This window comes from Microtus ochrogaster, chromosome 15 (genome assembly GCF_000317375.1).
Source record: "Microtus ochrogaster isolate Prairie Vole_2 chromosome 15, MicOch1.0, whole genome shotgun sequence".
NCBI classification, from domain to species: domain Eukaryota; kingdom Metazoa; phylum Chordata; class Mammalia; order Rodentia; family Cricetidae; genus Microtus; species Microtus ochrogaster.
This window is the reverse complement of record NC_022017.1, coordinates 28,443,423-28,458,079: the sequence shown is the minus strand read 5'-3', so window position 1 is coordinate 28,458,079 and position 14,657 is coordinate 28,443,423. Positions and strand designations below refer to the sequence as shown.

Sequence of the window (14,657 nt, the reverse complement as noted above, 5' to 3'; positions counted from 1 at the left end):
TCTAGCCTGTTTTCAGAGACAGTAAGTAGAGGGGGATTTATGACAGTTAATACTGATGTTAAAATCAAGAAACTTTGGGTGGTGCAGAGGACAGGAGGTTTTGAGAGGTGGGCAAGGAAAGATTGACCAACATAAAACATTGTCTTAAAACAGTTTAAAGAATAGAAAACAAAAACAAACGACAGCCAAACCAAACAAAACAAACCAATTTCTTCTAAAAATAGAAAGGAAAAAAAAAAAAACAGCCAAACAAAACAAACAGAAACCCAGAGCTAGTGCGGAGACAATGATGTAGCTCAGTGGTAAAGCATTTGTTTACCGCATGTTTGAGGCCAAGGGGTCAAAGATATCATCTCTACTTACTAGGATTTCAGCTCCACTGGGCCAGGCACAGGATGGCTTCTCTTAGTATACAGGGATAAGCAAGGTGACAGGATGTGGCCAGGCAAGAGCAGGGAAGAGGGATCCTTCAACCATGTAGGTTCTTTCTTTCTGTCACTGCTACACTGGCTGTTCCTTTCTAGTCTTCTGAGAGATGGTTCAGCCCATACGCTTGTGTCCTTCCCCTACCAGAGGCATTTCAGGAAGGACTGGGGACCCCAGAAGCTAGAAATGATGGAACATCTGGAGGTTACAGGTAGGCTTGGGCTGCAGGGACTGGGCCCTCCTCGTTCTCTTCATGAGAATGTCAGGTGGTAGAGCACTTCTGGAAATCTGTATAGTGGATCCAAAACACAGAGAAACGAAGAAAAGAAAAACTCCAAGGACGGAAGCAACCTAAGTTAAATGAAAGAGAAATACCATGTGCTTCACGTTTTCTGCTTCTGAGACCACATGCACGAGATTTGGCATGAGGCAGCTTGGGAGATGGTTCCGGGGTTAAAGAGCTTGCTGCAGAGGCAGAAAGATCTGAGTTCAGATTCTAGAACCTATGGAGGCCTGGGCTTGGTGATGCATGACAGTATCCACTGCTGTGGTGGCAGGAACTGGTCCATCCTGGGAAATCACTGGCCGGCTACTCTGGCTGAATGGATGAACTCCAGGTTCTCATAATAATAACAGTAATAATAATAATAATGTGGGGGCTGGAGAGATGGCTCAGCATTTATGAATACTAACTGTTCTTCCAGAGAAACAGGTTCAATTTCCAGCACCCACATGGCAGCTCACAACTGAGTAACCCCCAAAATCTGACATAAAACCCTCATGAACATAAAATAAAAATATTGAAGGGGACGTTGGAAGACACTTGACATTGACCCATAATATTCACATACAGATGCACAGGCAGTAGCATCAATACAAAAGCAGTGCACCCCACCACAGATAGGTACACATATAGAGACATAAACACAGACAGATATGCACACATCCACACCTGTGCACACATGAACACACAGTATGTACACACGTGGACACACAATACACAAAAACACTTAAGCACAGTTATGCACACACATATATACGCACAGACTCACACAGACACATTTACATATACTAACATGCATAAAAACACTGAGATGTACACAAATAATACATGCACACACTCAGTGACACATGCATTCACACACACATAGAGGTACATGCACACACAGATATATGCTCACACACAGAAGGACGCATGCTGACAGACACATGATCCCATAGATATACATGTTTACACAAACACATGCACACGCATCTGCAGACCCATACACGCACAGAGCTACATGCACACAGATACATGCCCACACAGATATATATGCATTCATCGACACAGGCCCGCACACATAGGAACATACTCACATAGAGATACATGCACACACAGACGCATGCACATAGACATGCATGCACAACCATCTCATATGCCAGCACACACGAACCTACACCCCCCGACATATGCTTACACACCACACACAAGCCTACATACAAATGCACCTACACCATAAACACATATGCCTACATAATAAGCATATGAACCCATTATCATACACTCTGAGGCATGGAGCGCTGGAGCATGCTGGCTGAGCATACATAAGTCCTTGGGACCAATTCCCAATACCATGAGAAATAAAATGGTAAGGCTGATAAATTTTAGCGATGCCTAACCAACATAAAACCAGAAAGATGCTCAGAAAAACACTTGGATTTGCGTGCAGTGAAGTGTGGCCAGGGCAATAGAGTGACCTCAGCTCAGGCAGTTCTGTCCTGCACATTCCAGGACAAGTGCTTGAGATCCATGAGCCTGTGGGGAGGCAATGTCTGACCTGGGACATGTTGATAGCTGTGTCTCCACATAGCTGGGGCACCATTTGTATCAGCAATGGGGTTTAGGAAAGAGGCCTCGGATTGCCTGAGTCAGACTTGGATTGTGTGAAGACTAAGGTCAGCAGTGCCATGTTAGTACACCCCCAAACCATCCTTATGTCTATGGGACCCCCAAATCCCTTTGCAATGAGACCTGGTGATCTTCCCTGTGAGCAATGTCCTCAATCTGAGTCACATTGGTGACTGGGAGTCCACCCCCTCCCCCGACACATCTGACTGACAGCTGGTAGTGTGATCAACGCCTGAGCTCTGCTGTCCCTTTACCTGCTGCTGCTTTTCTTCTCTGTCCTTTCTCTGCAGCCATAACTGTGAGGACAGCAGCCGCCCAGCTCCGGGAGCCTTTCCAGGAGCTCGAGTGCCTCAGGGTCTCTGCACCAATGCAGCCCGGTCTCCAGACAGGAGCAGTGCTGCTTCCTTTCAGGTTTATGACACCTGTCCCTGAGACCCATGGAGGCCTGACCTCTACCTGGCATGTGTTACCATCTTAGTCACCGCTCACGTGTCTTTATGATTGAAAAGGGTCACTTGTCACTCCTGAACCTCAACATTTTCTTCTCTTTCCTTTCATCTTGCTCTCTTTCTTTCCCTTCTTTCTTGTTGAGTATTTTCTCTCTTTTCTCTCCCCTAGCTATGTGTACGTGAGACAGGGTATTGTCATTATGTACTCTGACGGTCCTAAACCTTGCTTTATAGCTCAGGCTAGCCCCAAACTTGCCATTCTCTCTCACAGGTTCCCAAGTGCAGAAAGTGCAGGCTGTAGCATTGCACTAGGTGAGTTCCCATTATATCTGTCCCATGTCCGTTCTGGGAGCACTCTCCCCGGTCTGGAGAGATGGCCCCAGACAGCACAGCAGGATCAGCCCATCCTCCTGGATTCTGACACCTTCCCTACAGCACATGTTCTCCTGCATCCCTTCATTGCAGCAAGCTGAGCTGGGAGGACAGCAGCTTCTCTAGCAGTGAGAGACCCCTAACCATGTGTGACACTTCAGGATCCTGGGGATCTTCACCAACATTTGTCCCCAAACAAGAGTTGTGCTGAATCCCACAACGTGTCATTCACACTTTCTCATGGGAACCACAGAGTACTGACTTCTGTCTGCAGTTTGTCACCAACCCGCAGAGGATGGACGGGTTTTTGAATGTGATCTAGGGTCATCATTGGACACCAGCACAACAACTGCTCTTCCTATTTTGTTCGGATGCTTCCCCCTCTCATCCTCCCTCTCATTCCCTCCTCCATCTCTTCATCACCTCCTGACCTCCTCCTCGTGCTACCTTTATTTATTTATTTATTTATTTTGAGAAAGGATCCTGTTAGATATTTCAGGCCGTACAGCCTAGGCTGGTCTTGACTTGCAATCTTCTTGTCTTGGCCTCCCTTATGCTATACTGCAGGCCTGTGCCACAGCTCTTCCTCAGTAAACTTTTTTTTCTCACAGCATTAAAGTTGTTCTTAGGGGAGGTCTGGGACAGCGGGGAAAGACTGATTGCAGACTATTGTCTTGGGCCACAGTGGAGACAAGGATGGGGTTGGACCAGGATTCTGAGTAGCAGCCACAGACCAGCTTTATTGGACATCAATCAGCACAAGCTGGAGAGAAGGATGGAGCTGCTGTCCTTGCTAGCGCACAACTGCACAGAGCTCGTAGGGGGTTGGGATAACTGGCAATGAGAAGATGCCATAGTCGCTGGGTCGGGGCTGTCCACTGGGCACCAAGAAGCTAAAGCGCTGCAGGAGGCAGGTGAAGAAGAGGAAGAGCTCCATCCGGGCCAGGGGCTCCCCCAGGCAAGCTCGGCGGCCTGTAAGTGGGAAAAGGGCTCAGTCAGTCTGGGGCCTGATAATGCTCCACCCTCGAAGGCACCCTGGGAAGAGACATGGAGACAGGCATCCCACAGGACCTGCTGAGAATGGGATGAAGGCCTCATGTTTCACAAAGCGGCCCTGGGCATCCAGGAAGTGCTCAGGATGGAAGTGGAGGGGCTTCTCCCAGACAGTCTCATCCTTCAGCACTGAGGACAGGTTGGTCAGGAGGGTCGTCCCCTGGCAGAAGGCACACAGTGTGAACATTGTCCAGGGCGGCAACACCAAGAGAGTGGTTACCGAGTTCACATGCACAGCTTCTTGCTATGCTCTGTGAATTACTTTCCCAGAGCATTCTTGCACCTTCACCACTGAAGAAAGGTGGCCCTAACCAAGACCTGTCCCTGTGTGCAGTGCTTCCCAAATCCCCTGTGGTTTATTTCGTTGGATGTCCAACTCCCCTGCAGAATCATGGGCAATGGCTGCAGGTTGGTCCCATCACCATGTGCAAATCCAGAATGTGGCTGTCTTGGTCTTTACTACCCTTGTTTGCTAGTGGCCATGCTATGGTAGGAGCAGCCAAGCCTACCTTAGGGATGAGGAAGCCCTGCACTTCAACGTCATGGGATGTCATATGTGGTACATTCATTGGAACGATGTCTGCAAATCGCTGCACCTCATGAATGACAGCATTGGTGTAGGGCATGCGGGCCTGGTCTGCCATCTCTGGACGCCTCGCCTGCCCTATGACTTCATCAATCTCCTGTTGGACGCGGCCTGGGGGAGGGGGGACAACATTTCCTCAGTTAAGAAGGCCTCCCCATGGAGTCCATGGGAAAAAGATGGCCATCATCCCTTGCTGGAGAGCCACAAGTGTCCTAAGTAAGCTTAAGGCGTGCACCTCTGCCCTCCTTCTTCTTTCCTCCCAGCCCCTGTCAGACTCACGCTGCACATCCGGGTGCAGGATCATGAGCAGCAGGGCCCAGGACACCGTGATTGTAGTTGTTACCATCCCAGCACCAAACAGGTCACCCACCACCATGCGCAGGTTCTCATCATTGAAGCTGCTCTCAGGGTTCCCTTTGGCCTGGACCAGAGAGAGACAGTAGACTCAGAGTAGAGAGGAAGAAGCCTCACAATTCCCTCCCATTGTCTCCAGGAGGCCATACTTGGGGGTTGACCTCACAGTGCACCGGACACCACATCCCATAGTCTCTCACCTTCTCCACCTCAGCCAGGAAGGCATCAGTCAGGTCTCGGGGTGGTTGGGCAGGGTCCCAGGTCCTCCTGTGTTCAGCCACGATGTCATCCACCATGTTCATGAAGATCTTTTGCCCAGCGAAGACTTTGTCAAACAACCCCGGGATGCGCAGGAGAATTGGAAACGTATTCATAACCTGTAACAGCCGTGCAACGTGAATGGCGTTCCTGCTGGTTTCAAGTTTAATGTGTCAAGTAAATAAGATTTCTACTATAATGATTACGATTTCAGTGTTTGTATATGCATGATGTGAGGAGTGCTGTTGCCATGACAATGATGGTGAGGTCAGGGGAACACTTCCAGAGTTATTTCTCTCCTTACTACATGGCTCCAGGAATCGAACTCAAGCCCCATGCTTGCTTGCTGAGTTCCGTTACCCACGGACCATTTATCTGTCTCTTGGCTACTTCGGTTCAATGTTGGTCTCAGCCAACCTCAGTTCCCAGCTTTTTCCACAATGGACCCAGGGCCTGTTTTCCCCCCACCCATCACCTGTCTCCTCCTCTGTTCCAACCTTTAGACACTTGCAACCAGGGGTAACAAAGGAGTAGTCTATCCTGGAAATCACAGGCTTGTGTGGCTTCCACGTAGACAGAGGGCACAGGTTCTCTCCCTTTCAAGAAACCCTGAGTTTGATCCATCCTCCCTGTCTGTTGTCTGAGGTGTGTCCAGGTCCAGGTCTTTCCCCCTGCAGCTGACTCTCAGCAGGCATCTCTCACGGCCTTCCCACACAGCTTCCTTCCAGAGGAGTATGTGGCTCTGCAGGCTGTCCTGAGCCTCCTACCTCAGGAATCAAGCCAGTGTTCTCTCCCATATTGTCGTCCAATGTTTTTAGCATATTGGTGAAGTGTGTGTCTCCATACTCAAAGCGACGGGCATAAATGAGAGATGAGATCACATTGCACGCAGCTTTGTTCAGGAGACTGTGGGGATTGAAGGGTTGTCCTGGGAGTAGAGAGTTAAACAAGTCACTGTGCTGCTTGTGTCTCCCTGTGCCCCTCTGCACCCCTCACCCCTCACCCATTACCCACCAGCCTGGTCGGCGAAGGCGTCACAGAGGTGGCCTGCCTCGTCCGTCACCCACTGCTCCAGGGATTTCTTGCCCAGGCCGAAGTTGCGCATGGTGGACACAGAGAATCGCCGCTGCTCTCGCCACTCTGGCCCGTAAGGTGCTAACACCACACCTGCAGGGACATCTGTGTGTTATTAAGGACACCTGACTGTGTTGTCCTCTTCCTGGAATCAGTATCACCATAACCTTGCACCTTCAACCCCAAGCCATCACCACCCCACTCCAGCATGCTAGGTGGGCTCTGTGATGGATCAGTGGCCTTTTGTTGACCTGCTGAACCACATTGCTCCCTGTCTCCTGTCCTTCTCTGCTCATGGTGACCCATGCCTTCTCGATTTCCTCTCCGCCCCCACACAGCATTTTGCCTTTAGCTTTGGGGCCAGCGCCCATATGTTCAAAGACAGGCATTGGAGGGCGGTCAGAGGTGGACTCTCCACAGGTCACCAGTGCTTCCTGCACCGCCTTCAGTCCATTGATCACGACCACGGGCTTCCAGGCCATCTGCAGGCTGAAGATGTCACCATAGCGCTGTCGAAGCTGCAGTAGAGGGGCAGAGCATTCAGGAAGTGGCAGTCCCCTGAAGATCCTAGAACCAGGTTCTCTCTCTCTCTCTCTCTCTCTCTCTCTCTCTCTCTCGTGTGTGTGTGTGTGTGTGCGTGTGTGTGGTGCTGTGTGCGTGTGTGTGCGTGCATGTTGTGTGTTTGTGTTGCTGTTATTGAACCTTGGTCCTCACATACGTTGGGCAGATGCTCTTCCACTGAGCTCCATCCCTAGCCTGAGATCTGGCATCTTGTGGCTGGGGCATCTCATCTTTTAAGTTTATCAAAGGACTCAGTAGATTTGGTCACCCGGCTGTGACCTTACCAGGGCCAGGAAACTGGGGCCCCTCAGCATTTCAAACTCTGGTTTCTTGAGATGGGCAGTGAGGCCAGAGACCACACAGCAGCAAGTTTCAAGCAGCCACAGCCCATCTCTTTACACTTGGTCTCCTGAAAGGCATGCTACTCTAGGCTTGTGAGCTGGCACCATACTGAGACCTCATCTGTGACAGAATCAAAAGGGACTTGGGACCTTCCTAACTGCTACCCTGTCCAACCAGACGTGAGCTCTGCTGTCACCACCTGCCTCACCTCCTGCACTTTGCTTCCCCACCAAAACCTTTTGCTCCGGAAAGTTCAGAATGTCCTCAAATCTGGCATTGTCTGCCATCAGGAAGCTGTCAAGCCTGTTTCCTTCTGGGGGGTCCAGCCTTCTGGGGGTCCAGCTCCCTGTCTAACCTGTGTCCCCCCCCCTTTATGTACTGCCATGGGCACTGTAACCTCTGCTCCCATCCACCGTGGACTTCCTCACCTTGTACATGCTGTATGGCATGTTCTTGAAGTCCACCTGCAGCAGGTTGCCCAGGACAGGCAACGGCATAGGGCCTGGTGGGTAGCGGGCAGTCCAGCGTTGGCGCCGGTGCATCAGATCCACCAGTAATATGAAGATGACTGTGAATATAGCCAAAGGCCACAGGCCGTCCCCAATCAGCAGCCCCATGGCTATCCCACTGCTGCCCGGGCTTCCTAGAGAACAAGGACCGGCACCCACGACAGACACCTGGAGTCAGGAAGTCCCACAGCTTGGAGCCTGCCGCCTTATAAGGGACTGCCAGTGCTGCTCTTTGTCCTCTGCTTGCAGTGCCTGTTTTATTTAGTCAAGTGTAAGGAGGGGCCAGAGGTGTGCAGTCCCTCCCAGAGCTGAGCACAGTGGTTCCGCTGGTCTGAGCACGGTAGGCAGATGCCCAGAGCACCCCCGCCTCAAGGTGTACCACCATGACACGTAGTGAAACACCTGGAAGGCCACACATGAAGCTTCGAGAGCTTGAGGACAGTGCCTCAGGGGACAGTAAGACCTCGCCAAAGCCTCGTGGAATACTTGGTTGTGGAGACACTAGGGACTGACTGTCAATGGCTTCTGTGGGTGTGTGGACAGTGGGAGGGTCTCCCCTGCAGTTGTGGGAAGGAGGCTGTAGCTCCTATGGGCAGCTGGGGAAGGTAGATGGAGCCTCTGTAATCTTCAGTCCAGATCTGAGGTCACTCAGTGGATGAGGAAGGCCAGACACACAACTTGGAGATTTTTCAGATCCATTCCGAGATAGCTGAGCATGACCTGAGGATCCTGGAGAGGCCACAGATTTGGGCAGAAACACGACACATGGTGGCCTCTGTCTTTTCTCACTCTTTGCTTCTTGGAGGGTCCATCTCTCTCCCAACACTCCTCCACATGGGGATATGTAGGCAGCGTCCTCCTAATCCCAGTGGCCTGTGGTTAGGAAAATAAGATGACTCTAAGCCTAACAGTAAATGACAGTTGTGCAGTGCCGGGAACACTGCACATGGCAACTTATCACTCCCTAGTGTTAGTGAAGGTGCAGACCGTGTCCTTGCTGGAGATCCAGAGCTGTGAAGATCAAAGACTCGGAAGTCCTAGTGGAATCCAGACAGTGATCTCTGCTGCTCCTTCCAGTGTGGCAGAAGGGAGACAGGGACTGAATTAGAGGAGATGAGCCAAGTCCACACCATGCAGCCCTCAGCAAGGACTAGACCCTGGGTCATCTCCTCTCCACTGCACCTGCTGCCCCTTCTCTGCCCACATCTGTGTCATCAGGACCTGTGGAGGACTCCATGTTTGCTGACATCTGCTTCCTGTTCCTCTCCATGACTCCTGGCCATGCAAAACCCAGTTACACAGGACGGCGCTCTAGGTTGAAGCACAGACAGGGGTCTTTCTCCAGCTCCAAGTTGGCCTGAACGGAACTGTGAATGGGGTCAGGACATCAGCCTAGGTCACAGTCAGGAGTGGAGGGACAGAGACAACTGTGCTCTGGTCACTCATAGGCTCAGGCTGGTGGCTTCCTCCTGGTTTGTTCCAGGACCTTCCCAGGATAACATCAGAGACCTCGTGGCTAGGCCTGGATGCTAGTTGTCACACCTTCTGCCTCTCCTCAGGTCTCCACCTCTCTTCTGTGTGTCACGTGTGATGACGTGAAAGAGAAGCCATGGTGCTGACTGGGTCTGATCTTCCTACTTCAGGCTGAGTAAGGCCCTGAGAGGTAAGTGCACGGAGCAGGTGAGGGGTGTCACACGCTGTATGTTGTACAGGTTCCTGGTCTGTCACCAGCTCATGGGAGATGACCTGGATGCTCTGGTAACATCTGCCTGCTAGCACTGTTTGCTTCCCTTCATCCTCAGTCCATGGCCCCTCAGCCACGTGAACACTTGTGTCCTGTAAGATCAGTGCGACTTCCAGGGGGGCTTAGGTCTAGGTATTCAAGTATGCTGTGTCCATAACAGCAGGCTTGAACTTGAAGTCCCTGGTCATCTGTGTTCAGGGGTGCTCCAAGTTCACAATTCTCTGTTCACATGTCAACAGATACTTTATCGCTGTCCTTTGGACTCCACTCGAAGAGGACAGTTGGAACCTGGACATGTCTGTCCTGGACTGTCCTGTGTGCCCTTTCCCTTTGCTGGCTTCAGCTGCCTGGGTTCATTGAAATGAAGACCAACGGCAAATACAAAAGCCATTCCTAGCTCTGTGCTTTCTTTCTCTAGGCATGGTGGCAAGAGCTAAGTTAGTTGGCTTGTGAAGAGTGATGGGCTCATTGTGGAGTGACTTGCCTCTGACCATTGCCTTAGGAAATCTTAGTTTGGGTAAAGGAAGGTCTAAGGTTGGTTGGGGTTGGTGAAGTTCTCATACACCAATGGTTTCTTTACCCTTCATGGTATTATAGGATTTTATCTATGGAATTACAAACCAAGAACCTGTGCTTGAGATGACATAAGTAAAATCTTGAGAGTCAACCTCAAGATATAATTCCTGGATCAGGCCAGGTGATGGTAGTGCAGGCCTTTAATTCCAGCACTTGGCAGGCAGAGACAGGTGAATCTCTGTGAGTTTGAGGCCAGCCTGTGAAATCCAGGACAACTGGGGCTGTTACAGAGTGAAACTCTGTCTCTTAAAAACAAAACAAAACAAAACAAAAAAAAAACAAATCCTAGATTAGCATTGTTTATTCCCCAAATGAAAACAAATTCACACTGAGGGAATCTTAATTTCAACCTCCTATGCTGTAGAGGTAGTTGTCAGTTCTGGAACCTGAATAAGCCCATGACTTCTGGTCACAATGAACAGAGTCCAAGCGGGTGCGGTGTAGGAATAAGCCCAGCAGCCACTGAATAGGGTTACCCAGTTGCACTCTTTCTTATGCGGGTGGAGCAGGGTCATCACTCTCAGGAAACCCTGAACTCCAACGGAATATGGTGGACACACTGGAGGCTCTTGGTTCTGAGTGTTGTAGAAGTGTGAGCATCTCTGTGAGCCCCAGGAGCACAGCTCACTTGAGACAATGCATCCCAGGTAGGAAGAAGGACCACAATCCTTGATCATAGATTATATAATCGTGCATGTAGGTCACAGGGAGGTTTCACAATACAGTGCTGAGAACATCAAACAAATTCAGCAGATACAAAGTCAACACAAGAAAACCACTTGTTTCTAAATTAAACAATGATCCATTTGAGAACTGAATGGCAAATGGTATTATATATAAAATAGCATTAAAAGAACAAATATTTTAGGGCAGGACAGTGGCTCTCACAGGATGCTGCTTGCTGTGTAAGCATGAGGACACGCATTCATTCCCGAGCATCTGGACCCACCAACCACTAGTGCAATCCCAGTGCTAGGGAGGCAGAAAAGTTGGGTGCTCAGTTGCTGGCCAGCCAGTCTAGCTCAGTGAGTGGGTTCCAAGTTCAGTGAAACCATCTCAATAAACAAGGTGGAGAAGAGTTGAAAAATACATTCAACTTTGACCTCTGTTTTCTACACGGAAATGAAGGCATGCGTCCATGTGCATTTGTTCCCCTCTGAAGAAGTTACACACACATACACACACACAAATATGTACACACACATACACACACACAAATATGTACACACACATACATACAATTAATAAAATGTTTGCATAGTAACCTGTAAAAATTGTCAGCAGGGACTGACTGGTATGTAAATGGAATGCACAGGAGAAGTAGAATTTTAAAGAGAACATTAAGACGGGAAGGCTTGCTTCATTGTTCATGAGTTGGAAAAGAATCCTGGGAAAAGCTCTCGTACTCAATGGGATCTGCTCATTCAAGTTAATTCCTATCTTATTCCAGAATTACTAAAATTTATATGGAATATTGAGCGACCACAAATACTGTCAAATATCTTTAAAAATGATACGTTTGGGGATAGTGAGATGGCTTAATTAGTAACCAACTGTACAGGAACATGAGGACGGGAGTTCAGAGCCCAAGAACCAAACACTGGCTCATGCTTGTACTCTAACACTATACCTGGGGGGACAGAAAGACCCTGGGGTTTGCTACCCAGGCAGTCTAGTCACGTTGATGAGAATGTGCTCAGAACAGACTCAGAAAGGGGCCTTGTGTCTAAAAACAAGATGGATAGTGATTGGAGAAAGTGCCTGACATTAATCACTGACTTCCACATGCATGTTCTTATGCACGCACATGAATACACACATGCGCAAACACAGACACACACACATTGGAAAGCACACATTTCCTTTTTTGTTTATGTTGATTTGTTTTTTTGAGATAGGGTTTCTCTCTGCAGCCCTGGCTATTCTGAAACTTACTCTTTAGACCAGACTGGCCTCAGACCCAGAGATCCACCTGCCTCTGCCTCCATGATGGGATTAAAGGCATGTGCCACCACCGCCTGGCTACATCTCCTGTTTTCAAACAGGACTTGGCTCTGGCTTATGATAGGGCTAAATCCCAGAAGACCTGGTACATAAGCTACAATGCATTTCACGTTCTAACCTCCAGCACAACACCATGGCACACTGCAGAGCTTGTGAGTCATTCTTGAGAGACTGGGGCCGACCGAGAGTTATAACTACTTCCCGACCACCATCCCCAGAGGTTCCTACTCACGTGGCTTAAGAAGACCATATTCAAAATCTGGAGTATACACTGAGCGTGTGATACGTTCCTATGAGCTCATCATTTAGGGTTCTGATTAGGAAGTCTGACATTACCCAGGACAGCCTAGGCTATCTCATTTCAGCTAACAAAACACAAGTCGAACAAGAGTAAAAGCATATGAAGTTTAGTTACCACTGTAATTCTATCACTTTTGATACCACACAGTGAAAAAAGCCCGTTACACTGATGTTCTGGATTACATATATGAGCCTGATCATGGTATTGTTCACAAAGATGACATTCCCCAAAGGAGACCATCTGAAAATCACTCCCCAGGACAGTCATGTGACCATTAGTGCCTTTCAGTGAAAGGTCACATACATAAGTATGTATATATGTATGTACTCTGATAAGGTTGTAATGGTGCTGAATATTGCTGTCACCTAGCTCACTGTACTCAATGCCATGGTGTTACCATTGTCTATGGCATTGCTTGGTAGCCTCGGAGCAGCACCCTCTTCCTCCCACTGCTGGCATGCAGTAGGACCCACCATCTGAGTTTGAATCGGTAAGGCTCTGTGAACTGCATGAGGAAATTACCTGATGTACATTTCAGAACGCATGCCCTGGTGTGATATAGATGGGTGAATGCTGAACCCTAAGAATGTTCCATATAGAAGACAGTGTGGAGTGACACTGGGCAACTCAGCAACCACATGCATAAGAATGCGACTAGCAGTAGCCAATACTACACACAAGGATGAAGTTTAAATGGATCAAAGACCTGGAGGTATGAGTTCACCTATAGTGATGTAAGGTTACAAAGCCTTTTTCCTTGAATTCTGCTTGTCCAGTCTGGATATCCTGCACTTTGTCAGTGGTTGAGGCATGGGCAGTTCCTTGTCCAAGGCCAGTTGTGCCAAGAAGAAAAAGAGCTCCCAGTGGAGTGTCTTCAGTGCTCAACATTCTCTTGGGAATAGATTAGTTCTACCAGGAGCAATCATGTCTTGTGTCAACAGAGCCCTAAATTATTTAGATGACATGTTCTATAGATCTTTGAAGTGGTTGAAGATTACCTATTAATGCAGAATACAATCTCTGTGTATATAAAGAACCTAATTAGTCTGAATATAAGTATAGCAAACATGAATGACTTTTGACCTATAATACTTAATACCTATATAACTTAAATACTAAGACTTCATATCAGAATATTAAGCAATCTTTAAACAACTGTATAGTAAATGAGGACAATGACATCAAATGTAAACAATGTATAAGTATCTTGATCAGAGTAGAAATATATATATACAATATGATAAATATATTCTAAAAATTGTATCACTATACAAAATACCTTAAACAGAGATAGAAACAAGCATACATACAATCGAAAAATTACTTTGCATAGGTGTACAAATATTGTAAACAGTAATAGGAGCCTATTCAATATAACAATATATAATTTGAACTTGTGTCAATATACAAAAATCTATACCAATTTAAATTATCCATAAATAAAACTCACAAGTATTCACTCTATTACTCACTATTATTATTATTATTATTATTATTATTATTAGTGTAAATAAGTTCCCATGAATCTACCTATTATTCCATTCAATTTTCCCTCTGGGCCTACATTATTTCCACTCTAACCCCCAACCCTATACAAGTGCTAACCAACCCCTAAATGGTGTCCATAACTCTGAGGACACACTTTGTTGGGAGAGGGGATGTCATCCTCTAGAATTGCTTCCAGCTGTCATGGGGATGATGTTCTTTCTATGGGATCCTGTAAAACTAAAATGATGGTTAAGTTTCAAGATTACTGTCTGGTATAATTGCAAATGGCCTTTAAGTAGTCAATAGGGGTTTTTTGAAGTTCTTATTTGGAGTTCTGGCCAGAACGTTGTGAGAAGATGCGCCATTACAGCAGCTGGGACCCAAAATCCATCTTAGAGTCACATTATCACATCGTGACATCATACAGATCAGGTGGAGTCATTGTTGTGGGGCCCCATCTTCTTTCTGAAAACTTCAAAGATTACTGCAGGAAAATCTACTGTTCATTGTGGAGAACTTAAACATTAGTCATATAGACATATATTCAATACAAGATATGATACAGATGGCCAGGCGATGGTGGCACATGCCTTTAATCCCAGCACTCGGGAGGCAGAGACAGGCGGATCTCTGTGAGTTCGAGACCAGCCTGGTCTACAGAGCTAGTTC

The 14,657-nt window shown here is 47.9% G+C and overlaps 1 protein-coding gene across 1 annotated transcript; it reads right to left on the bottom strand.

Moving 5' to 3' along the window:
- Positions 1-3,851: 3,851 nt before the first annotated feature.
- LOC101996510 (cytochrome P450 2D3-like) lies at positions 3,852-7,983 on the bottom strand. Its single transcript, XM_005354457.2, has 9 exons — positions 7,795-7,983; positions 6,810-6,981; positions 6,404-6,556; positions 6,157-6,317; positions 5,332-5,508; positions 5,057-5,198; positions 4,701-4,888; positions 4,210-4,351; positions 3,852-4,110 (listed from the first exon to the last, which is right to left on the bottom strand). Exons 1-9 carry the CDS (start codon positions 7,981-7,983, stop codon positions 3,932-3,934), a joined length of 1,503 nt encoding a protein of 500 aa, XP_005354514.1. The 3' UTR covers positions 3,852-3,931.
- Between the last annotated feature and the right edge of the window lie 6,674 nt (positions 7,984-14,657).